Genomic DNA, 26,422 nt, shown 5'->3' with positions numbered 1-26,422 from the left:
ATATAACATTCTACCTTTATGTCTTTTAATAGATTAATAATATTTGATAGGCAAGATATTGATTTCTCTATATTAATTTAAAATCCAGACATTTTACCTGTATCTTCTTTATATATATATATATTTTATTTTTAAAATATACATAGATCACTCAAAATGTTACTTTAAAAAAAATAGGAGGTTCCCCTATGCCCCACTTCCCACACCCTTCATATTCATCACATCAATGATTTCTTTCATTAGTGTGGTATATTCATTGCATTTGATGAATACATTTTGGAACATTGTTATACATCATGGATTATAGCTTACATTGAAAAAATGTATTTTATTTTACTTTCATTTATGGTCCCTTATCACTTTTTCTTCTTTTTGTATATCTGACATTATGCCTTAGATCATTTACTTTCTCTGAAAAAAAATCCTTCAAAATTTCTTGCAAGGTAGGTCTATTATTAACAGATAACCCCAGTTTTGGTCACCTAAGAAAATTGTTATTTCTCCTTCACCTTTTTTTTCTCTCTTTATTTTGTTTTTAAATGTACATTAAAAAAAATGAGGTCCCCATATACCCCCATCCCCCTCACCCCACTCCTCCCACATCAACCTCTTTCATCATCATGGGACATTCATTACATTTGGTGAATGCATTTTGGAGCACTGCTGCACCACATGGATAATGTGCACTGTACATCAACCTCTTTCATCATCATGGGACATTCATTACATTTGGTGAATACATTTTGGAGCACTGCTGCACCACATGGATAATGAGCACTGTACAAGATAAAAATTATAAATATAAGATAAGAAATGAAGAGTCTATTATTATCATTTTTCATAAATGATGGTTGTACACCTGGGAAATCCAAGAGAAACAACTTTAAATTACCCATACAGTGTACACAATGTATATCTTTTTTCTGGGGTAGTTTAAAGTGTATAATCAATGGCTTTATTTTCAACTGTTAAAAAAACCTTTATTGTAAAATTGTAAAATAAATAGAAAAATAGTTTGAAAGAAATTTAAAATTTTAAAAGAGAATGAAAGTCCAGGTTAGATTTAATATAATCAATTATAAGAAATAGATAGTATAACAACAAACATTTATAAATGTAAATAATAACGCTAATATAATAGAATTAATTATAACATAATTCTAATTTACTCTAATTTTATATCACAGTTCTAACTTTTGGACATAATAATCTCTAAGAATGAAATAAATTATTGGTTTAGATATTTAACTTCCATTTAGGCCATAAATTCCGGATAATCAAATTTCTATTGGAATGAGTTACAGCAGATAACAATATGCGAACTCATAATGTTATGAGGCAGAAAAACCCAAAATCTTTTTAACAGTAGTCATGCTAAATCATTATTGATCCAGATGGATTATTTCAACTATTGAGTGTGCATAAGAAAGGGTTAAAGAAAAATGAAGTATCCAAAAATTATCTCTTCTCCAGTCCTCTTCAATTAAAAGCAAGTGTTTATTTTGTATGAAGAAACCTACAGAATACTGATCATGGGAACAATTTGCTAGTTGCACTAAATAATTATTGTTCATATACTATACTATTGTTATTATCTGATCTACTCCGGCTCTGTCTTTGGTTACTATTTGCATGGATACTTTTTCCAACCTTTCACTTTTAACCTGATTTTGTCCTTACATCTGAGGTGGGTCTTTTTTTTAATTGCTTTCTGAAGGATTTCCGTAGAGAAAGTAGGGATTTTAGAAATAAAGGAAAATGACTTTGCTTATAAACTTATTGAAACAAAATTCAGTATCATATAAATACACATATCCTCAAAATTGCAGATAGACAGCATTAAGAAACACATGCAGAATTGTTAACACATGAATTTAATCATTTTTAAAGATCTTAAAAATAGTTATTCATATAAACTTAAAATTTGACAATAAAATATTTCTCTCAAAACCGGTTTATCTAAGTACTTCCAACCACCTGGACAACAGTCTGGTGGATTTGTATAGCCCTTTATCCACACAGCAAGTACCTTTTATCAGATTCTCCTCAGTTCAAGATACTTCATAATACTTTGTTTTGTGTAGCGTGGGGTCTTATGTCATTGTGCTTGTAAGAGGAGAAGATCGTTTTATTCTCTTTAAACATTTAGCTGTAAACAGCTTAGCTCTAGAGCAAACATTTTAAAAGTTAATACTGGAAGGGTGTCAAGACTCAGCAGTTCTCCGTTCTCTGGTAGTGAGCACACTATTTGTTCTGCTGCTGTTGTCCTGGAAAATAAATTTCAGTGGACATCACAGAAAATGTCCCTTAGGCAGCTCCCTTGCTGCTCTTTAACTCCTGCAGACCATGTGTGTGTTTCACTGTCTCCTGGTATTGTTGCAAACGCAGTGTATGCAAGTTGAATGCCTCCCTCCAGCTTTCTTTCCAGAATATCCCTCTTCCCCTTCCTGGTAGCTATGTTGTGGTGTTCTCTTCCCAAGGCTTTGAAACTTCCTGCTTAAGCTCGGCTTAGTTTTCAGATCTCTTCCCTCCTCTCCCTAACATATCTTATTTCCTTAGGACTGTGGGGGCTCAGAAGTGGGAAGACTTTTATCCTGCAAGACTCAGATGCATGAAGAAAGCACACGGCAATTGTATGCTCAAAGAAGAAGTTCCCTTTAATAGATTATCTCCCCTTATATATTCCTCTGTTTCTAGCCTTGATACAGAATTAACAATGAATCATAACTCATGAATCTGTTTTCCTGGTTAATTATAAGCATGTCTAACCGAGTACAGCTCATGCTTAAATGTCTCATTGTGTGTTTACAGCAAGCTATGTTCTGAATGTCGCAGTTGCTTTCATCCCCTTATGTACTCAACAAATTGTTGTGGGTACTATGTGATTTACAAGTCTCCTCAGATAGACATGATGGTGACGGTCGTTTTCAACCATCTGCGTTCAAAGTTTTCCTTGAACTTCCATCAGGGGCTCACAGAGTCAACCTGGTTTGCCATGTAGGACAGATCTGTAGGCATTTGCATTGGCTTTTGTCCTTAATATTATTTCTTATTTTGTCCTCTCCCTTTGAGCAAACAATGGTCATGCTTCAAGACCTGGTTTGTTGAACTTACTGGTTTTTCTTACTTGTTTTTTAATATAAACATAATTTATCAAAACGATATTTTTTAAAGGCTAGTCTGTCTTGAAACTTGTTTACCTTGAAAAAATTCAGGATATCAATGTTTGAACCTACTGAAGCAAAGATATGTATCATCTCTATACCAATCTGTACAGAAGCCCTTAAGTCTAAAAATAGGTAAATTTCACCCACTCACATTGAAAAAAAAAATTATCTCAAGGGTCATTTGAATCATGTCCCAGATCGACTCTCCCATAAATTGCAAAATAGATACCTAATAAATCTTGGTAAAGCAATCCCACCATCCCTACCCTTTCATTACTAGGAAAAGGAATGTGAAACAGCGATTGGCTAGGATGTAAAAAAAAAATACCATGACTTCATATTACAAATCCCAATAAAAGCCCTGCCATAATCTCATCCCCACTGACAGCACCATGGCCTCCCTTCCTTCCTGGGCCTGTGTAATCCTTGGTTGTCTTTCTGCTTCCTCAGCAGAAGCATCCACACTTTCAGATCTGTACCCTCCTCTGTGGGAAGAGTGTCCTGGGCAGCTCAGTGACTACAGGGTAGAGAATGGAAAGTATGTTATTGATCCCTGGCGTTATTCTGAGAGAATGGGAATGTATAAAATACTAATAAATGAGACAGCCAGGTATTTTGCAAGATTTGCCCCGGAGAATGAACAAAATATTATATGGGGATTGCCTTTGCAATTTGGATGGCAATATATTACAGGTAAGAGTGACTCTTTTTCATTGTACTAAATTTCTGATATAATTGGAAGCTAATAAGTACTCCATGTCTTATATATGTATATATATTATACCGTATTTTTGAAAATTTATTATCTCATCTCCCTCCATTTCTCCATTTCTTCCTTCTCCCATGACTCCTGTTTATTCTCCTCATTCTTCTGTATCAAGCTTTTATAGAATGTACCCTGTGTGCAAGATTTTGTACCCAGCTCTGTTCAATAGAACATTCTAGTTTGGTGAAATAGCACACATGTGCCTTTTCCAGTATGGTAGCACTAGCCACAAGTAGCTATTGAGTATTTGAAATGGGGCTACTGTGGATGAGGAACTGAATTTTTAATTTTATTTCAATTGTATTAATTTAAATTAATTTGGCCACAAGTGGTAAGTGCGTATTTTACTGGGCAACTTAGTACTAGACAATAGGAATCCACTGAGGCAAAACCCTTGGTTGTCAACATTCAACATTCAGCAGCTATTAGTTGAGCTCCTATTAGGAGCCAAGCTCAGTTCTAAGCACTGTGAGTACATCCAAGAATAAAATACATGAGGCAATATACATATATAAGGCTGTATAGTATTTGTTTACTATATCTAAAAGCCTGTGTTTTGATAAGCACAGAGATTGAGGGGACAAAGGAGAGATCTGTGTAGTAAAATCATTGTCTGCAAAGGTTGTCCTCCCCTTGAGAATAGTGTCAACACTTAGGAATTAGACTGAAAATTTGTTTGGGACAAAAACATCATAAATCTAAAGGTATCTTTGTTCTGTGTAGCAAAAGCATATTAAGAGGTGACAGGAATGAATGAGAAAGTGAGTGTCATGGAAAACCTCAGTAGGGACACTCTGCAAGGTCTGTGATATAGGAATAAATAGAATAAGAATTTTAAAAACAGAGATGGGAAGTTTGGACTTGGAAGTACTGTGGAAGGTGTGTGTGTGTGCGCATGTTACCAAGGAAAGAGAGGAAAAGAGAAAAGAGAAGTACAGTCCAACCAAAACCAGAGCAGGAGATCCATACCATGTACTTGGGATAAAGCGTAACTGGAATATGGGGTAAGTAGACCAGGAATTTGGGTTTGAATCAGTAAAAGGTATAGAATTACTTTGTATCTTGAAGAAAGAAAGTGTTATGAAGAATGATGAGCTGGATGGACTTGAAGAACATAGAAACATTGTGACCAGGTCAGATGCTATATAACCAACCCAGGTTCCAGTTAAAGCATGGAATAAAGAGTGGTCAAGGGAAGACAAAAGTTCTCTGAAGAAACTAAGTGACAAAATGCTGGCACAGATTGGCTATAAAGGAAGGAAAAAGGACTGAAGATGGTCTTCTGACAGAGATAAGGAACTTTATAAAATGCTTTGCTTGGCTGTCCACACCATGGATCTGGTCTCAGGCACATTCAGTTGTAGGTGACTTGGAATCACAAATAAAGTAGGGATTTGACAGAAATGGAACCAGAGGACTGTGGTGGGTCAGGCCGAAGACATGAAAGTTGGCAGCATAAGGAAATACTTGAGGTTAATATGAATGAGTAGATACCTGGAGTTAATCAAACTATGAGGTTTTGGGCACAGTCAGTCCAGTTGAATGTAAGCCAAATCTACCCAAGTCTTCTGACCTCTACTGCAAGGAGTTAGAGTTTAATTACAAAGTTAGAGTGAAAAGTCCACAGCAGACCCCACCCTAATTTCTGATACCACCTGCAAGTTTGGTGGTTTCCAAAATCATCCTTATGTTCAATAATTCAAGAAAAAGACTCACAGACCCACTGAAAGATATTAAATCCATGGATATCTTTATTACAGGGAAAGGACATAAATCAGAATTCAAAGGAAGAGACTGACAGAGTAGTGTCTAGGAGAGCTTCAAATGGAAAGCTTCTTTGTTCTCATGGTGCATGATCCTCTCATTATCAATGTGTAACAATACTCACAGAGCGTTGCCAACCCAGGATGTTCACAAGAGATTGGCGTCTGAGTTTTATTGGAGCATCATAGCTAGGCATTGATTGACAGGTTAATATAACATATGGTTCCAGGGACGCACCATGAGTCACCTTGTTAGCATGAATTTCAGGTGCCGTCTGGGAGGACTAACCATGAATGATAAGGAGACTCCAATCACTCAGGCAAGTCCAAGAGTTTAGTTGTTACCTCCCAGGACCCTGGGGACAAAGGCTAGAGCTGCCTTTGGGCAAGGCTCAAGTTCTTTACTACATTGTGAATTTCTTCAGAGAGTGAATGGATTTCAAATAAGAGTCTTAGAAGCAGGGTTCAAAACTATCCCAAAGTAGACAAAACATGAGAATGTTTCACAGCCTAGAATTTTACTCCATTTTATCAGTCTGAAGATTAATCATTTTGAGAAATTTATGGGTATTAATAGAACTATTCAAATGGTACTCTTGCCCACTTGAATGTAAGCAGCTCAAAAGAGACAAGTAAGGAACTAGAATGAGAAAAGAGAAACATAATAGGTGCACAAGAAAGAGACAGAATTGGTGAGAGGAAAGGACTTAGAGAATGCAGGTGAGGAGAATGAGAAAGAAGAGAAGGCTAGTGTTGCTTAAGAAGAGTAGTTGGGAGAAAACAAAGGGATGCTCCCAATAGGTAAGAACTTGGCAGGAGAGGAGAAGATTGATGGGCAAGCAAGGAGAGGTAAAATCATTGCTTAGTAGGGAGCTGGAGGAGAAAGGTTAGTAAGGGTAGAGAGAATAAGCCAGGTGTGGAAATGTAAAGGAAACAAGGGTAGACAGTTGGGCATAAAACCCAGAAAGAGCTGAAGGGGTAAGTAAGGAATATACACAGAAGGAAAAACTGATAAAAAAAATTTTTGAACATGGAAAGTTTTGAAAAATAGGAGTTGGAGGATGATGAAAAGAAAAGGGAAAATATAACAGGAAAGTGGCTAATACTTAATAGAGCATATGCTCACTGCACTGAGCTCTGTGCTTGCTTATCTTCATTTAACACTCTCCACATATCTATGGGGTAATTGTATTACTATCCCAAATATGCCGATGAGAAAACTAAGGTTAACAGAAGTTATTTTTCCAGGCTTGAAGAGCGATGAATAAACAATGGAAAAGGAAATGATTTATTTCAGGCAAACTTGACCCCAGATCTCCTTTAATATACATGGATATTGTCTCCCTAAATTTCAAAGTAAAGAGTAGAGGCATTCGAGAGTAGAAGAGACAAGAGTTACAAAGAGGGGAAAATGAAGACCTAGGAGAAAAAGGAGATTGTTGTAGTGATGTTAAAGAAAGGAAATGTATTTGGATAAGAAATGGGAAGAAGAAATTCAGAAGTGAAGGGAAGACAGGGATGGGAAGAATGACATAATTCTTTCAGAGGATAATCACTTTGCACATTTCTTCAAACCTAATGTATCCAGTTAAATATTAGTGGTGTGCAGGTTAGAAATGGGCTTAGTAAAACAAAATCTGCATTTTTTTCTCTTCCAGGTAGACTGGCTGATCCCAGCCAAAGCACAGACTGTGGGTACCAATCCGGGGATCATCTCTGCGTCTCTGTGGACAGTTGGTGGGCTGGTGAGTGGAGTGGAACAAGCATCAAATTCACGACCTCGCCACAAAAAATTGATTCAGTCAGGAATCTCAATCCATGAAACAAAAACAAAGATCAGCACTACTGCTTTTATAAAAAGAATCTCTTTAACCCCAAACTTTTAAATCTTCTGAAACAGGTTTTTAGGTAGATGTTTTTAAAAATTCAGTCAATCCAATTATGCAAAAATCAGTTGGCAGTAACCGTAATTCCAAACATGCTTTAAACTTAATGTAAAGTTAACTGTTATACCAAAGGAGCAAACTGGTTAGCAAAATTGTAATTTATTAAATTTATACGCGTGTAAATTTACATGTATTTTTTTCCACTTTGAATAAAATTTCCTAAGAGGTGATAAAAGTATACCATTTTTTAGATCATTTATTAATTTCTGTGTGCTTATTCTTGTTTTGTAGCTACTTACTATTTTTTAAGTTCTTAATGAAATCATTTTATTTTTAACACTATTTTATCTACCACTTTAGTTCATTTTTAGTTCCTGACAGTAGGGATTTTTAACAGGAGCATATTCAAATTGTGCATGATCTTTGGGGAAATTCTGATAAAATTTTAGCTGCACTTCCAGCTATTGCTTAAGCTTTCCCATATGTTCCTGAATCTGTAGGGGCTTCTTTTAGAATATATTTGCTGTTTAAAACCAAACTCTTTGACACTTAAAATAGTAACAGTAACTCTTTTTGTTCATACAGACATTAATTATTATTTGTCTGCAATACCCTTCCTTGGTGCAGTTGATTCTGGCATAATGGGGATCTCATCAGACAACGTCACACTTTTGCTACCATTCAAGGATCAGAATAATTTTTGTTATAATGTTTCTACCTGTCGTTCATCCTTCTTGGAAACAATGCAGAAGTGGAATGCATTTTATCAGGTTTGTGTGAGCGTGTTAATTAAAAATCTTAGGGGCAGTCAGATCATTTTTGAATAAAATTTTTAGATAGGTTTTTTTTTACATATTGAACAATATGTTTCTAAGAAATATAGTTTCTAATAAAAAAATGTCAATGATTATGATAGCACAGTTACTATTAATATGCTGCTGTGTGATGCCATGTTTCACTAATACCTTTGTTCTCAATACAGTATTGAGGCTGGCCTATCCATTTTTCTCATGCTAAATAAATTATTTGCAAATGTGTGAGCATAGAGATATTATGGTTTAATGGTGAAAAAAGTTTTCTAGTTCATTGTAATTAACTAGAGGCTTAATCTATGTAGAAACATGATTATGGTTTTAGCAAATTTTGTGTTTTGTTGTCAGCAAATTTTATTAACTTATTTCAACTTATTTTGACAAATAAGCACATGTGTTCAATGAGAGAATCATTTGACATTTGAAACCAAATATTTGATGACCAAAGTAAAATGTCACAGGCAAAAGAAGACATAGCCTTAATCAAGTCACTCTTTGTTTATTATGTTATAGATGATAAGATTAAATTCACCCCTCTGCTCTATTTCTGACTCAGTATTTTTTAGGAAGTTCAGATGCTGGCTGGTACAAGGATCAGAACATATTTCTTTCTTCCTTCCTTTCTTTCTTTATTTGAGGTACCAGGGCTGAGGGTTGAACCCACGATCTCACATGTGGTAAGCCAGTGCTGAACCACTGAGCCACATAGGCTCCCCTGAGTTGGTTTTTTCATTTGTTTTTCTTGTTGTTTGTTTTTGTTTTTTTTCAGGAAGCATTTCAGGAGGCAGGCACTCAACCACTTGAACCACATCCACTTTCCAGTTCAGACATTTTTAAAAACATGATCCATTTCTTTTAGATGGATTTAGTGTTATTATTAATTAGCATAACTATTAATTAAAGACTTTAGGGGGTATTAAGCACCAAGGCTTGACAAACATTAAGTGTTAGAAATAATAATATATATTATATTTTCTTCATTTGTTAGCTTTTAAAATCATCTTCTGCTAGCTTTGATGACTTACTGAAAGGCCTGTGGACTGCACATGTTTCATCTATAGGTGTGGCTAAAAACAGATTTGATGACAGGTAAAATTGGATCCAAAGTTATTTCTGCTTATCAAGGTAACCAACTTATAGTCCTGTATCTTTTTTGATGTGTCTTCTAACTTAGCTATTTACCAAGATGTCATCCACAGGAAAACATTATGATGAAGAGAAAATTGATAAGAAGATATTTTACCTGAAAAAGTAAAAAAAGAATCTATGGTGTGTCAAGTAAAAAATATGAAGAAAATGGGCTCATGTGAGAAAGAAAACAAAATAAAAGCCAGCATAAGACCATAACATTAGAGGACCAGGAAAAAAATAGGAAATCTATTTTAATTCAAACTGGTTTCTGTGAGCCTGAAAGACATAATGCAAAGTGTATCTTCTGTATCGTTGAATCATTGTGATCACAGAAATATAGTTTGGCCAACATTTACTGGAGAGAATATACCCAAGAGGCATCTTAGTTTTCAAATAGACCAGACGAATATCCAAACTTTCCCCACCTGATAGCAAATGGTGACGTATCTGGAAGCAGGAAATAACTAGGAAACTGTATAGACATTAAATAGGGGGTGGTATCAAGCCACCTAGAATGAGATTTGGGAGAGAACAAAGAAACAAGGGATTATTATTTTTGAGAACATATGTGTAAATTCAAGCATGCAGGTTTGAGGCCTTCAGGTTAGTCCCCAACTGTTGTCTTTCCCTCTGACCCCATCCTCATTATGATGCATAAATCAAAGATTTAGGTGATCCACATTGCTTGACATTTGCTATTCTTTACTATTGCTCCAAGGTCTAGTTTTTTTTCTTTTTCCTGATTCTGTTTAGAGTTTTTATTTTTGGATGCTAGAGACAGACTTCTGGGGAAAAATCTTCACCCCATTAGTGAGTCCCTGGCATGATTTTGACAATTTAAACTGGTCAGTTTTAAAGAATTAGGATAAATTGAGCCAAATATTAAAGAAGAACTGTGAAAAAAATGAAAACAATAGGAAAGAGAGAAATATTGGCCATCAGAATAAATTCACTGACATATTAAAAAAATTACAAGCCATACTAGGAAACAGGAAGACATGGCCCAGCCAAGGGAGCAAACAAAATATTCTGAAGAGACACAGGATTTAAGACAACTAATCAAGGATAACTACACAAAGATCCTAAATAAATTTAAAGAATTGAAAGAAAATATGACTGAAGAGATAAAGGATAGTAAGAAGACACTAAGTGAGCATAAAGAACAATTTGAAAGTCTGCAAAGAAAAGTAACAGACCTTACAGGAATGAAAGACATGATGGATGAGATTAAAAATACATGAGAGGCACACAAGAGCAGAATAGAATTGTTTGAGAACAGAATTAGTGATTTTGAATACAGAACATCTGAACTGGAAAATACAGGAGAACAGAAAGAGAAGCAAATTTAAAAAATGGAACATAGTCTCAGGGAGTCGAATGACAATGCAAAACACAAAAACATATGCATTATAGATGTCCCAGAAGTAAAAGAGAATGGAAAAGGGGAGAAAGGATATTTGAGGAAATAATGACTGAAATCTTCCCAACTGTTAAGAAAGACATTAATATCAATATTCAAGGACAACATACCCAAAACAGAATAAATCCAAATACACCTACCCTGAGACACTGCTATTCAGAATGATAAATATCAGAGATAAAGAGAAGAGTCTGAAAGCAGCAAGAGAGAAGCAAAGCATCACATACAAAGGAACCTCGATAAGATTAAATGCCAACCTCTCATCAGAAACCATGGAGGAGAGAAGAAAGTGGTATGATGTATTCAAGGTACTGAAAGAGAAAAACTGCCAGCCAAGAATCCTTCATCCAGCAAAACTGTCCTGCAAAAATGAAGGGGAGTTCAATGTCTTCACAGACAAACAAAAACTGATAGAATATTGTAGCAGATTGATACAGTTATGAATTCCAAAAAATAGATATTGGTTTATGTTTGTGGTCTGGTCTGTACCTGGGCGTGATTGAGTTATGATTAGGGCCTTGATTGGGCCATGTCATTAGGGCATTGATAAAAGGCATGGCAAAGGACAGAGTTGAACTTTTAATGGTGGAGTTTTGATGGTGGAGGTTTTTTTTTTTTGTTTTTTTTTTTAAAAGATTTATTTATTTATTTAATTGCCCCGCCCCCTCCCCTGGTTGTCTGTTCTTGGTGTCTATTTGCTGCATCTTGTTTCTTTGTCTGCTTTTGTTTCTTTGTCCGCTTCTGTTGTTGTCAGCGGCACGGGAAGTGTGGGCGGCGCCATTCCTGGGCAGGCTGCTCTTTCTTTCCACGCTGGGCGGCTCTCCTCACGGGCGCACTCCTTGCGCGTGGGGCTCCCCCACGCGGGGGACACCCTTGTGTGGCACGGCACTCCTTGCACGCATCAGCACTGCGCATGGCCAGCTCCACACGGGTCAAGGAGGCCCGGGATTTGAACCGCGGACCTCCCATATGGTAGATGGAAACCCTAAACACTGGGCCAAAGTCCGTTTCCCCTGATGGTGGAGTTTTGATGGTGGAGTTTTGATGGTGGAGTTTGATGCTGAAGCTGGAGTCCCAGGGAGAAAGACAGAGCCATTTGCCTGATAGTCTACAGCTGACCTTGTGAGAGAGGCAAAGTCTAGAGAGCCTAATAGTCTATAGCTCATTTTGTGGAAAAAACAGAGGAGCTGAACCCACAGGAATCCAGGAAGCCTGAATCCTTGCAGACGTTGGCAGGCTGCAAAGGAAGTAACTTAAGCTTTTTGGCCTGGTAACTGTAAGCTTCTACCCCAAATAAATACCCCTTATAAAAACCAACCAATTTCTGGTATTTGCATCAGCACCCCTTCAGCTGACTAACACAAATATGTTACCAAAAGACCAGAATTGCGAGAGACACCAAATAGAGTGCTGCTGCCTCAAAAGGAAAAAAAAAAGGGGTGAGAGACTTAGAAAAGAGTGTAGAAATGAAGATTATTAGAAAGGGTAAATTAAAGGGTAAGAAGCTAGACAATAGTATGATAGGACAACTCTACTAGTCAGCCAAAGGACTGCTGATGCAAAGCACCAGAAATCTGTTGGCTTTTAAAAAGGCTGTTTTTTGGGATAAAAGCTTAGACTTACAAGGCTCTAAAGAATCCATCTCAAGGTTGGTTTCTCACAAAAGTCAGTTGCCACATATTGAAGCAAGATGGTTGCTGATCTCTGCATGGGTTCAGTCTTCCTCTCTCTCAGCTACAGGCTGACATAGGGCTTATTTTTTTTCCAGGCCTTCTCAGTTGTAGGCTGCAAACTATCAGGTGAAAGGCTCATCTCTCTGGGGACACAGAATCGAAGTTCTTTCCTTTGCTATGTCTAAGGAGCTATCTTTCTTCCTGATTCTTCTTTGGAGTGTCCTCTTAAGTGAGTGTCTGTTTCTATCAGACCACCAAGGGGGTGGGGACTCAATCTTGAGTATGCCCTACTGACTTGGTTGAATCAAAGCCCAGATCTTAACATAATTTAATCAAGGACATCTCAGTTGAATTTAATACAATCAAAGGGTATCAAACCCAGGGGAATAGACCAGTTTACAAACATAATCTTTCTTAATTTGGAATTCATAAATAATATCAAACTGCTACACTCCCCTCTAAATTCCAAAAAGACATTCATCATTCAAAAAAACTTAAATCAATAACAATGCTAAGTAGAAACTCACATCACAGTGAATCAGTTACAGAAATACAGTTTGTCTTGGGGCAAAGTCCCCTCTGGCTGTAGACCTGTGAAACTTACAAAACAATTTATCTGCTTCTATATACAAAGCAACCGACATAGGATAGACATTTGTATTACCATCCCTAAGTTCTGAAAACCTCCAGGTGTCCATCAACAGAGGAATGGATAAATAAACTGTGGTATAAACACACGATGGAATATTATGTAGCAGTAAAAAGAAATGAAGTTGTGAAACATATGGCAATATGGATGAACCTGGAGGACCTGATGTTGAGTGAAGCAAGCCAGACACAAAAGGACAAATACTGTATGACTGGGCTATTACGAACTAAATATAGTATATGGAATATATATATATTAATGGAAATATGAATATGGGTAAAATTGCATATATAAGACCATTTTTCTTTGAAGCTGAACAAATGTAGATTAATACTACAAAATATTAATATCACACAAAAAAAGAATTATATTATACTAAGTGAGGGAGACCAGACACAGAATACTACATATTGTATACTTCCATTTATATAAAATGAGAATATAAATTAATTTATAAAGATGAAATTAGATTAGTGGTTATGGAGGGATGGGGAAGGAATGCTTACTGGTGTAGAGACTTTCTTTTTGGAGTAATGAAATTGCTCTAAAATTTTTGAGATGATAAATGTACAACATTGTGATTTTACTAAAAGCCATTGATTATACACTTTAGATAGATCATATGGTATGTGAATATATCTCAATAAAACTGCTTAATAAACAAATAAATAACTGTGCAGGAATAGCCAGAAATTTCAGCTACGTAAAGCAGGGGAAACAGAGAGAGATTGAAAGGTAAGGAATTTTTTGTGTTTTTTTGTTTATAATTATTATTATTAAAATAATGAAAATGCTCTAATAATGACTGCATTGAACATACAACTTTGTGATTATATCAAATACCATTGATTACACACTCTGGATGAATTGTATGCTTTTTATATATGTATCAATAAAATTGATTTGTTTTAAAAATTGATTTGTTACAAGAAGACACAGCAAATAGACACAGAGAACAGACAACCGGGGTGGGGGAGGGGGGAAGGGGAGATAAATAAATAAATAAATGTTTTTTAAAAAATTGATTTGTTACAGAACCACAATAATCAAAACAGAAAACAGTGCAGTACTGGCATAAAAATAGACAATACAGATGAATGGAATAGAATTCAGAGTTCAGAAGTCAACCTATACATGTATGGCCAACTGATTTTGACAAGGGGGCCAAATACATTAATTGGGAGAAAGAATGGTCTCTTCAACAAATGGTGCTGATCTCCAATGCGAAAGAATGAAATTGGATGGCTACCTCGTATCATACACAAAAACTTAACTCTAAATGGACCAAGGACTTAAACATAAGAGCTAACTAAAACAGTGAAGCTCTTAAAAGAAAACATTTGGAGAACCTTCATAACCTTGAATTTGGCAGTGATTTCTCGGATGTGACACCAAAAACATGAAAAGCAGAAGAAAAAAATAGATAAAATGGACTCCATCAAAATTTAAAACTTGTGTGTGACAAAGGACATTTTTAAGAAAGCAAGGGAGTAGATGTAGCTCAGTGGTTGAGCACCTACATCCCACACATACCATATCCTGGGTTCAATCCCTGGCCCCCAGTACCTCAAACAACAACAACAACCACAACAACAAAAACAAAAAACATCCCAAAAAACCCCAACAACCTACAGAATAGGAGAAAATAATTGTTAACTATATGTCTAGTAAGGGTTCAATATACAGAATATATGAAGAATTCCTACAAGTCAACAATAAAGAGACAAATTAGCCAATTAAGAAATGGGCAAAGGGTAGCCTCTAGCACAAGATTGTGCCAGGGCATCTCTAGGCCTGTCTGTCTGAGAAAACGCCAACTGACTCGTATCTGAGGCCGTGTTCCAGCTCCACGTTCCTCTCCACGAGATGGCAGAGGCTAAGCCTCTGCAGGCGCAGTGTCCACCATGGTGGCCAAGCGGGAGCCCAGGCAGCTGAGCAAGGTAACGGGGCTGTCCTGGATTATTGCTGGACCTCAGTGTCAGCACTGTCCGAGGCCACAGTCGACCTTCTTGGCCTCATGCGTCTCTACGGCTTCATCTTCTCCCTGCTTTCCTCTATCCAGCTGTCCCTGCTCCTACTTCTCAAAGTGGGAAGAAGGTGGAAAAATACTTTAAATCATGAAGAACTCTTTTTTACAGGTGGTCTCGGAGGCCTCTTCACCTATGTCTTGTTCTGGGCATTGCTCTGTATCATGGTGCACATCTACTGAAATGCACATCTACTGAAGAGCCTGTTACATTTTTCAGATCAAGTGAAGGCTGAAACAAACAAACAAAAAATTGGCAAAGGACTTGAATAGATATTTCTCCAAAGAAGATATACAAATGGCCAATAAACACATGAAAAGATGCTCAATATCTTCAGGGACATGCAAGTCAGAACCAAAATGAGATACCATTTAACACCCACTTAGAATGGCTGTTACTAAAAAACAAACAAATAAACAAAAACCAGAAAATAACAAGCATGGTGAGGATGCAGAGAAACTGGAGCACTTACCCATTGTTGGTGGGAATGCAAAATAGTGCAGTCATCTTGGAAACCAGTTTGGTGGTTCCTCAGAAAGTTAAGTATACAATTACAATATGACCCAATGTTTTAGTTTCCTGAGCTGCTTCAAAGCAAATACCACAAAATGGTTTGGCTTAAAGCATAGGAATTTATTTGCTCAAGGTTAGAGTCCAGGAAAATGTCCAAATCAAGGTATGATCAAGGTGATGCTTTCCTCTCAAGACTGGCTGCTATTGATCCTTGGCCCCCTGCCACGTGACACGGCACACGGCAATGCCTGCTGTTCTCTCCCATCTCTTTCTGGTTTCTTGCTTCCATGGTTTTTTCTCTTTCTGTATTCATTCTATTTATACAGGACTTCAGTAATGTACTTAATACCCATCTTATTCTTCCTTTGCTTGTAGCTTCACCACTCCAATCTGCCGTCTTCACGTGACCATCTTCCTTCTTGGAATCTACAAATCTCAATCTCCTGATAAAGGACAGAGACGTTGGATTTAGGGTCTGCTGTGATCAGTATGACCTCATTTTAACTAATTATATCTGCAAATACCCTCTTTCTAACTAAGTTCGCATTCTGAGATTCACTTTACTCTTGTGCCCCTGGTCTCTTCAACTCTTTTCACCTCTGCCATGTGCTCCCCTATAATCCACTTAATGTTTAATTGTGCTATTATTAGGACCCTTACAAAATACCTTATGAATTCACATTTTCTCTTTCTTAAGTTTCAGAGTCAGCTATCCTGATTAGAGAAGAAGCATAAAATGTTAGCCAAATTCTTCTGTCATCAAAGGCATAACTATTCCTTTCTTCTTTGTGTTCCCATAATTTCCTATGAATCACATATTTGCATATGTATTTCTTTCACTAGATGTGAACCAGAGGTTGCATTGTAAATTTCTTTCCATGTCTCCTGCATCCAGCCTCCATGCCTGTATTGTTTAGCTTGATACTAAATGCTCAAGACAGACAGACAAGCTTCAGGAATATTGTGGCAAGATAAGTTTTGAAGGAGTTGGAAGCTTATTAGGGTAAAAGTTTCAAAGTTAAGTTAATAAGCTTGTTTACAAAACTGAAAGTCGTTCATCATGCTTAGACCGCTGGGTGTGACAGGTACAGACTGTATAACTGTAAAACTCTTATCTACAGACTTAAAATTTACATGTGAATATTTTCCTCCCCAATTATATGGGGAAAAAAAAAAACATTAAAAGGATCTCATTGTAAGATCTTTCATTTTTAGTCTTTACCCGACATGGGAAATCAGCTATTCCTTGAGAGATGAGCAAGTCTGAAGAAATTCTGTCTTAGCACATTTGCTTCTTACCTTTACATTTCAAAAAATAAATGTGACTTAGACATAGGTTTAGCTGGTATGCAAATTTAGCATGCTTTATTAAATGGAGAAAATCCTAATAAAATTAAAATTTAAGGTATGCTCCTTCACAAGTTTAAACTTCTAAGACCCTCTCTTCACATTTCAAAAAAAAACTGTAGGGGCTATTCATCAATATCGTCTAACTTCTGTATTCTAAAACGGGAAAAATATAGTTTGTTGAGCAAATCATCTTTTTTGAAACTGACATGGTAAAAGTTTCAGTAGACTAACTGTAATTACAATCCTTTTCCTATTTCTGAATTAGATTTAAATATTATTCTAAAGAAGAAGCAGATTTCCAAAGAAGCTGGGCTACTTGTGTGGATTATTTAGCTGCATCACTCTTTCCTACAACTTTGATTAGAGTCCGTAACTTCCAGAAGGGCCTGCCACCAAGAATGCTTGTTCCTGGGGATAGGGCACCCTTCATCAGTAACTTTACTGCCTTTCAGAACATAGTTCTGTTTGGTGTGAATTTTGTCTACGAAGTCCATAATATTACAGGTAAGACACTCAGTGGCTCTACATTATTTTGTAATTTCTATTTTTATATCATTTTGATTTGATAGGTGAAGAAATAGCATTTGAATTAGAATAGAAACATAGGTTATTACAACAGAATCCCTAAAGAAGGAAATGTGGATTCCTAATGTATCTGTTTCAAAATTTTACAAAAATCCTTGTGGACTTATGATATATTTCATGTAATGGGCACATACTACGGGTTCTCAAACCTTTGGCATTTCCTCATGTATAGGATCCTTACCAATGCAATAGATATTATTTTAGTTTGACAAGGAAGAAATGGTAAGTTGCTCTTTCCTTTCCTTCAGTAAGTTTTTTTTTAACACCTCCTCTTTTAAATGAAACCATAATCATAACAATGAGATCAGCCATGACTAATAAAAACAAGAAACCAGTTGTCTTACATAAAATCTCCTCATCTATGTCTATGAGTAACAAACATTAAAAAAAAAAAAAAGAAAGAAAGAAAAAAACCCTCAACCATCTGACCCCAAGAAGTCTGGTTACAAAGAAGGCATTCTTCTCCAAAACTTCCCAAATTCTGGGTGCTCTAACAGTGGAGAACACCAAAGAAAATGGCAAATTTTAAAATTAGCATATTGTTTATGCATGTCCTATTGAAAGGTACATATATGTTTATATAGATGTGTGTTTGTATATATCCCCTAAAGCAAAATTCAAATTGAAAAATATGAAATGCATCAATTTAAAATGAATACACTGCATAGTAAATTTTTAAAAAACAATTTCAGCATTGCTCAGGATAGCACTAGATGCTTTAACAAATAAATGCCCATATTTTAAATGGCACAGTTCAATAGGATTCTCTTTCTTAGTCACTTAGCAATTCAGGATATTTACCCAAATATCAGGAGAATATCTTCCATGGCGATTCAGGGACCCAGGATCTTTCCATCTGTGGCTCCAATAATCTCTGGGTCTCTCTATTGTCTGTATTCTATCAAATATAAGGAATTAGCTTAAAAAAAGCACCACTTCTTTTTAAATCCCTAGGAACAGAAGTGACAAAAATCCCTTTAGCTCACATACTATTTGCTAAAACCTAGGATCCCCTAGGTGAGGGCAGCAGGGGTAAGAGTGGAGGTTGAGGGGAATGCACGAATCTGGGAAAGTTAATTCTTGTCTGATATTACTGAAAGAAGGAGAATAAAATTTGATGATCTGTCAGACATCTACATTGTCACATGTAACAGTTACACTTTAACCCTAGATAATATAAATAAGCACTTACATCCTTGAATTGAATGAGAGTTTGATTAATTTAATTTGAGACTTGGAAATACAAGGTGTTAAATTGTATTGGGTCCACATTTTCTAAAATTTAGCATTCCATTTGATGTGGAGACTTAAGCTGCTCCCATGATAAAAACAGGGGTGGGGGATGGAATGTAATAAAACTAACTGCGTAATTACCTAGCACCATCTTGTCGCTCCACATGCCTATTGTTGCTGAGATTTCAGACACAGTGACACAGCCTACATAGATATTTTAAATTAAGTGCAGCTATAGGTAAAATACTAAACAGGAAACAATAAATATATTTTTTAAGATGGCTGCATTTGGTGTATAGTTACATTAATATACTGACCAAATCTTTTAAACATAACATTCAGCAATTTTTAACATCAGAAATACTACGATTTTGCATTATTCAAGAAACTGAACATGATATTTAAGCCTCAAAGTACAATTAACACTTTTTTGAAACATCAAGTTAGAATCAATTCGATTCTCTATTATTGCACTTCCATTATTGCCAGTTTAAGAAATATTTTTTTAACCTACCTATCAGGACTGGGAAAATACACAGGGACAATTAGTATGCTGCAGAAAGCCGCTTGCTTTGATTGCTGATACTGGTTTAGCAGTGAACATGAGGACAAGAAACAATTATTCTGGGCTCTTGGGAAATCTGGTATTAGTTCCAACAAATTGTCACCCATCAGTCAGGTAGTTGGCTTTACCTCCATGGAGAGGAATGAGGGATGAGGGCAAAGATCCAGGGATGTTTATAGAAATAGCTATACTCTTTGAGAGAAAGCAATGGAAAATAACCACAAACCGGAAAACGGACTTTGGCCCAGTGGTTAGGGCGTCCGTCTACCACATGGAAGGTCCGCGGTTCAAGCCCCGGGCCTCCTTGACCCGTGTGGAGCTGGCCATGCGCAGTGCTGATGCGCGCAAGGAGTGCCGTGCCACGCAGGGGTGTCCCCCACGTGGGGGAGCCCCACGCGCAAGGAGTGCGCCCGTGAGGAAAGCCGCCCAGCGTGAAAAGAGCAGCCTGCCGAGGAATGGCGCCGCCCACATTTCCCGTGCCGCTGACGACAACAGAAGCGGACAAAGAAACAAGACGCAGCAAATAGACACCAAGAACAGACAACCAGGGGAGGGGGGGAAATAAAATAAATAAATAAATCTTTAAAAAAAAAAAAAAAAAAGAAAATAACCACAAACCTCCTTCCTTTTCCAACAACAGAGAAACAAAAGAAGTAGGATTAGAACCAAGGCTGTTATCCTAGAGAACTGTTCTTTCTTGCACATTAAAGAGTATAACCTAACAGGTCGTTTCTTCTTCAAATCATTCCAAACAATCACAAATTACTTTTAATCAATTTCTTCATAATACTTTATTTCTTATGGTTGTATTTTTTTTACTTATCTTAAAAATATATTTAATATATATCTATTTTAAACTTGAAACTATACAGAAAATTATTTTAAAAAAATAAGTTATCCCCTCCACTTTTTCCACCTTACCTTGATTCCTTTACCAATATTTTTAATGGAATTTTGGTTGTTTATTCATACAAAGTACATTTATGCACATTTCAGTGATTATAAACACATGAACTAATTAACTAATAAAACCTTTCTTTATAAAAATAGGAATGTATGCTTCCCATTGTGCTGCAGTACGTTTTTTTAAACTAACAATATTATTGGGAGATACTGTTGCAGCTCAAAAGTGAGTCCTTGCCTGGTGCACACTAGAGATTCAATTAAATGACATCAGAATTTTGAGAAGTGAAAGAGTTTATTGCCAAGCACAAAGGCAAGGAGATCAGAAGGACTATTGGCCATAAACCTGTCTTCCTGTGTTGGAAATAATTAGGGTTTTTTCGGGATTAAACAAAGGGAGGTAGGGTTGGGAGACTGAGAGGAAGATAATAGTGGGATAATAGGGAAGATGGTGGAGGGGCATCAGTTGATTCATATGTTGCATGATTAGAAATTGATAGTTTGAATTTGATGAGTGGGTGGTGTGAGGTGAGGGGATTAGAGCTAATCTAATTTTTTAGTGTATGCAAATTGAGTACATGATTATTTCACTTGAATTTTAAGGCTTAGGCTATGGGCACAGGATAGGCAGGCTAACCCTGATTAGAAAGGGCTTGGCCAGTTTTGGGCTGACTCATGTTATTTCATTAATAAACACTGAGGGCTAAGTACAGGAGTATCAGATTTCAGGGTTTCAAAATAAGTTAAGGAGATACAAAGAGGGGCCAGTTATAAGTTGTTTCCTTACTGTTAAGTTGCAAGTTAAAGATTATACAGTTTATAAAATATAGCATCAGCATTAAAGAAAACAAAACATCTAGGTTCCAACTTCAGTGAGTCAACAGTTACAGATATTTGCTTCTGGGTATTTAAAAAGGCTAACATACTTTAAAGCGATATTGCCTGCACAGCCCAGCCGAGTAGTATCCCTATAGCCACATCACATCCCTTCACTGCACACCTACTTATTTCCACCTTATCATAGATTTCACCCATGTGGGCATTGGCTCACAACCTTCCTCTCCACCCCTCTATTTCCTGTAAGCCTATCTTCCAGGCTCTAGCTCTCTGAGATGGCGTGATTTGCTTAATTCATATCAGAGGGAAAAGGAGGGCTGATATAGGGGCATTTTGGGGACTTGGAGTTGTCCTGAATGATATTGCAGGGATAGATGCAGGGCATTGTATATCCTGCCATAACCCACTGAATGGACTGGGGGAGAGTGTGAACTACAACATAAACTATAATCCATGCTGTGTAGCAATGCTCTGAAATGTATTCATCAATTTCAATGAATGTACCACACTAATGAAAGAAGTTGTTGATGGGGAAAAGTAGGGGGTGTGAGGAGTAGGGCATATGGGAACCTCCTATATTTTTTAATGTAACATTTTGTGTGATCTATGTATCTTTTAAATATATATATATATTTTAAAAAAGAACCTCAAACTTTTGCTAAAATACAAATTCTAGAGATTTTAAAATGCTTTAGGTTTTAGATTACCTAAGAAATGTTGTGCATTTTCCAAATCTTTTAGTGGTATATTTTATTGGTACAGAAACGTTAAAAGTGCAGGCATGTTTTATTAAAATATTTCACTTTTTATAAAAAGCTATATTGCAATATATCAGAGGACTAATAAATGTCTAAAATGTAATTTAGTAGGCTAAAACATATTTGTTAATTTATTATCAGTTACAATATTAATAGCAACCAGCAATATTGATATATAGCCCTCTCTTTAAATACATATTTGCACATTCCAGTTTCAAGCTTTTGCAAACAGTACAAGAATGACTTTCAAGGTATATTTTTTCTTTGCTTAATTTGTAAAAACATTCATAAAGTTTTAGAAATGGATTAATGGATCAGGAGTTACCAAATGACAGTTCAAAAAGTATATTGTTGTGTTCCTACCAAAAAATATTTTTTTTCATTAAGGTTTTTCATCCTATGTAGCTATCTACAATGATTCTTAGCAGACATTTAAATTGGTGCTTGTCTGATGTGTGAAAAATATTTCATTTTTTTGAAATTTTCATTTCTCTTTAGTCATTCATATTTCTCTTTAGTCACTCATATTTTGTATAGATTTCTTATTAGCTTGAGTATGAAAGTTAAAAAAAACCTTAATTTTAAATTCCTAAACATTGACTAAAGAGTATTATCATTTTATTTTTATACTAATTAAATTGAATTTTGTTTTTAATATTATAAACTTATGGGTGCTGAGAATAAATTTTGACCAGTCACTTTTTAATAACTTTTACATCTTTTCTAGGAGGAATGTCTTTGACTGCATGGAAAACTTTAATGATGTTTCCAGGTTCAAGGAAATCTTTTTTAGAGATTTTGGAATTAGTCCAACAATATTTTAATTCAAAGCTATGAGGGAGTTACAATAACATAAAAACCCAAAATGATAATATCTTGAGGAACAGTACTTACCAAAATTAGTCCTAATTTACCTAATAATTATTGAACAAATAATCGACAATAAATAAAATGTTAATGATCCAATATGTTCCAGTGAATGTTAGCAATTGCTGATAAATTAATAAAGAATCATAAAACCTAACTGGGCTTTTGGTTTTATCTTATTTAATATAAGTTCTTAAATTTGGCAGAATAAATTTTTATGGTTCATAGCGAAAATGTAGAAGATATTAAAAGATAATGTGGAGAGAAGCAGCTGTAGCTCAAGCAGTTGGGCTCCCATCTACTATATGGGAGGCCATGGGTTTGTGTCCTGGGGCCTTGGGAAGGCAGGCTCACCCACACACTGTGGAGTGCTACCCAGCCTGCAGATGCCGCAGAGCACTGCCCAGCCCACAAGTGCTGCAGAGAGCCAACTCAGCAAGGTGACGCAACAAAAAAGAGAGACAAACAAAAACACAGAAGAGCACCTGCAACGTATGGACACAGAAAGCAAGCAAACCACAAGGGGAGAGGGAAAATTTTATACAGACAGCATGCAAAAAAAAAAAAAGCCACAAGTGGGGGGATAAAAAAAAAAGATAATGTGGACAGTAATTTTGGATTTCTAAAATGCATAAAATTAAACTAATTTAGAATGAATTCATTACCAAATTTATCAATTTTTTTTTTGTCTGGGTGCCCTAGTGATTAATACAATGCAGTCAATACTCTTGTAGAGTGCTTCAGAGTCACAGAGAGCAAAGTTGTTCTCCTTTACGAAGACAGAACGTGTCCTGCTTGTCCTCTAGATAACCTTCTTTCCAGAGATGTTAGTAGTACGAAGCACTGTGATAGGTGCATTCCACAAATTTTTATATATTGTATTTTTATTTGTTTTCAGTTTTTCTACTGAAAATTAAGAAACTAAGCTACAAGGCAACAAAGGCATTTATTTGGGGTCATAGAATTGCAATTCAGGGAGCACAGATTCAGGCTGCAACCCAAATCATGTCCCATTTTAGCATTTCCAGACAAGGGTCTTAAAGAGAAAAAAAAGAAGACCAGATAAGTAGTCTGTAGACATTTGGGGTACTCTCACTGTCCTTCAAGTGAGAGTTTATTGAGTTCTTTATCTTGTGGTTTATGGGGCCCAGATTTCCTTAGGGTTTTGAGGAACATGGTTGTTTGAGGCTTTGTATACTTTGGCAGTTTTTGATATCTGGCTGATATTTGCTTAAGAGTAACATCCAGAATAACCTCCCAACTCCATTTTTAATCTCTGAGCTATAGTAACTCTATGTTGCTTTGTTTCTTTTTTACAAGTTCCGTATATTTTTAATTTTCTTTGAGAGGTCTTGGTGACCCATGTATTATTTGGAAGAATCTTATTTAATTTCTAAATATAGGGTGACTTTCTGGGTGTCTTTGTATTTTGATTTCTAGTTCAATTCCATTATTCTAGTTTAATTCTATACAAAGAACATACTCTGGATAATTTCAATTATATTAAATTTGTTGAGATTTATTTTATGGATGGAGTATGGTCTATCTTGGCAAATATTCCATGGGCGCTTGAAAAAAGTGTGCATTCTGCTGTTGTTGGATGAAGTGTTCTATAAATGTCAGTTCGATTCTGTTGGATTATGATGTTTAGTGCTTCTGTATACACGCTGATCTTTTATCTAATACTTCTATCACGATATGAGGGGCATATTGAATTCCCCAACTATAATTCTGGAGTTGTTTATTTTTGTAGGCAGCTTATAGTTGGGTCGTGTTTTTACTTAAATTCACCTTGTTCATATTTGTTTTTTAATTGGAATATTTAGATCATTTAAATTTAAATTAATATTAATATGAAAGGGCTTATTTCTTTCATGTTGGCTTTTTGTTGTTTATTCCTTCTGATTTTCATTCTCACTTTTCCTTTTTCTTGACTTCCTTTGTTTTACTTGAGCATTATTCTAGAATTCCATTTTAACTTATTCATAGATTTTTCAGTGTATCATTTGTAGACATTTCTTAATGGTTGCTGTAGGCATTGGAGTACACATATCGAATTTATCACCATCTACTGCTAAGGTGCTTTACCCCTTCACATTAAGACTGGAAACCTCATGTCCATTTAGGCCCTTTTACATCTCTCACAGTTTAAATGTAATTACCTTATATTCTCCTACATACATTGGGCACAACAGAAGAGAGTGTTACTTTTGCTTCATCCATTAGACCTGATTTAAACATACATGAGAAAAAGAATAGTCCATTATATTGTGTAGCAGTTTGATATTATTGATGAATTCCAAAAAGAAATATCGGATTATGTTTGTAAACTGATCATTTCCTCTGGGCATATAAGATTATATCGGATTCATAGGTTTACTTGATTAAGTACTTTTGTAAACCTCTTGTGCCAGGAGGATGTTGAGTTCCCACCCCTTGGAGGGTGGGGACTCATAGATAAAAGGCATGGCAAAGGACAGAGTCAGGGGTTTCTGATGTTGGAATTTTGATGCTAGAGTTTGATGCTGAAGACTTAAGCTGGAGCCCTGGGAAGTCAGCTCACAGAGGAAAGAGAAGCCAGCCCCAGGAAGGAAGGAACCTTGAACCCAGAGAAAAACAAACCCCAGGAACATAGGAATCCAGGAAACCTGAACCCTCACAGACGTCGGCAGCCATCTTGCTCCAAATAGATTTTGATGAGAGAAGTAACGTATGCTTTATGGCCTGTTATCTGTAAGCTCCTACCCCAAATAAATACCTTTATAAAAACCAACCAATTTCTGGTATTTTGCATCAGCATCCCTTTGGCTGACTAATACATATTGACCTTCATTTTTATTCATTTATGCTTTTTCTCTGAAGTTCTATGTATATAGTTACATATATGCACAGACCCATCACCAAAGATAAACACATGCATCAATTGAAAATTCTTCTTTTCCCCTTTTTATTCTCATCTTAAGGAATTTCCCTGACCCTTGTGTTCACTGCCCATCCCCCACCACTGCCAATTTCTTAGCAACCACTGATCTTTAGCATTGTGGATTCAACTGCATTATTAGAATTTTCGTACTGTGTGCTTTTTTGGTTTGGTTTACTTCACTTGGTGTAATTCTTTTGAGATTCATTCATTAAATGCATGTGTCAGTAGTTCATTCATTTTTATTGCTTAGCAAAGATTTTGCTGAAAAATGTTGAAACCAAAAGAGGATATTGGGAACCTGAGGCAGGGTAAGGTAAGTACCACTATCGTGAAAAAGGGAAGAAAAAAAGTGCAGGGCTGTGGAAGGTGTAAAAGAAACTTGAGGTAAATTTCATGCCTTTTCCCTCAAAGGACTTCTAACTGTTGGAAAAGAAAGTTAGAAATAAAACTACCAGAGAAATATAAAGAGCCAAATCATGAGATACTGGGTAAAAGTGAAAGTGTGAACTTTTTCTTTGCTATTTATTGTTTTTGGAATTTAATTACTATTCTTAAATTCCAGTGTAAATATTATCTATGATTTAACAAATATAC

General features: G+C 36.0%; 1 protein-coding gene across 1 annotated transcript; it reads left to right on the top strand.

The window, feature by feature from the left end:
* Positions 1-96: 96 nt before the first annotated feature.
* Positions 97-23,053, top strand: LOC131280454 (protein LEG1 homolog). Its single transcript, XM_058307402.2, has 6 exons — positions 97-3,860; positions 7,355-7,441; positions 8,168-8,352; positions 9,383-9,483; positions 17,423-17,661; positions 22,766-23,053. The coding sequence occupies exons 1-6, from the start codon at positions 3,560-3,562 to the stop codon at positions 22,873-22,875; spliced, it is 1,023 nt and encodes a 340-aa protein (XP_058163385.1). The 5' UTR covers positions 97-3,559; the 3' UTR covers positions 22,876-23,053.
* Positions 23,054-26,422: the final 3,369 nt, after the last annotated feature.

This window comes from Dasypus novemcinctus, chromosome 11 (assembly GCF_030445035.2).
Source record: "Dasypus novemcinctus isolate mDasNov1 chromosome 11, mDasNov1.1.hap2, whole genome shotgun sequence".
NCBI classification, from domain to species: Eukaryota; Metazoa; Chordata; class Mammalia; order Cingulata; family Dasypodidae; genus Dasypus; species Dasypus novemcinctus.
The sequence above is the reverse complement of the archived record's forward strand: the minus strand, read 5'-3'. Positions and strand labels throughout refer to the sequence as shown.

Bases quoted from the DNA above. Each gene is read 5' to 3' on its own strand.
- LOC131280454 (XM_058307402.2), top strand. From the start codon at position 3,560: ATGGCCTCCCTTCCTTCCTGGGCCTGTGTAATCCTTGGTTGTCTTTCT. The intron at 8,353-9,382 runs GTTTGTGTGAGC...TTCATTTGTTAG, and splicing joins AGTGGAATGCATTTTATCAG to CTTTTAAAATCATCTTCTGC. The intron at 17,662-22,765 runs GTAAGACACTCA...CATCTTTTCTAG, and splicing joins CGAAGTCCATAATATTACAG to GAGGAATGTCTTTGACTGCA.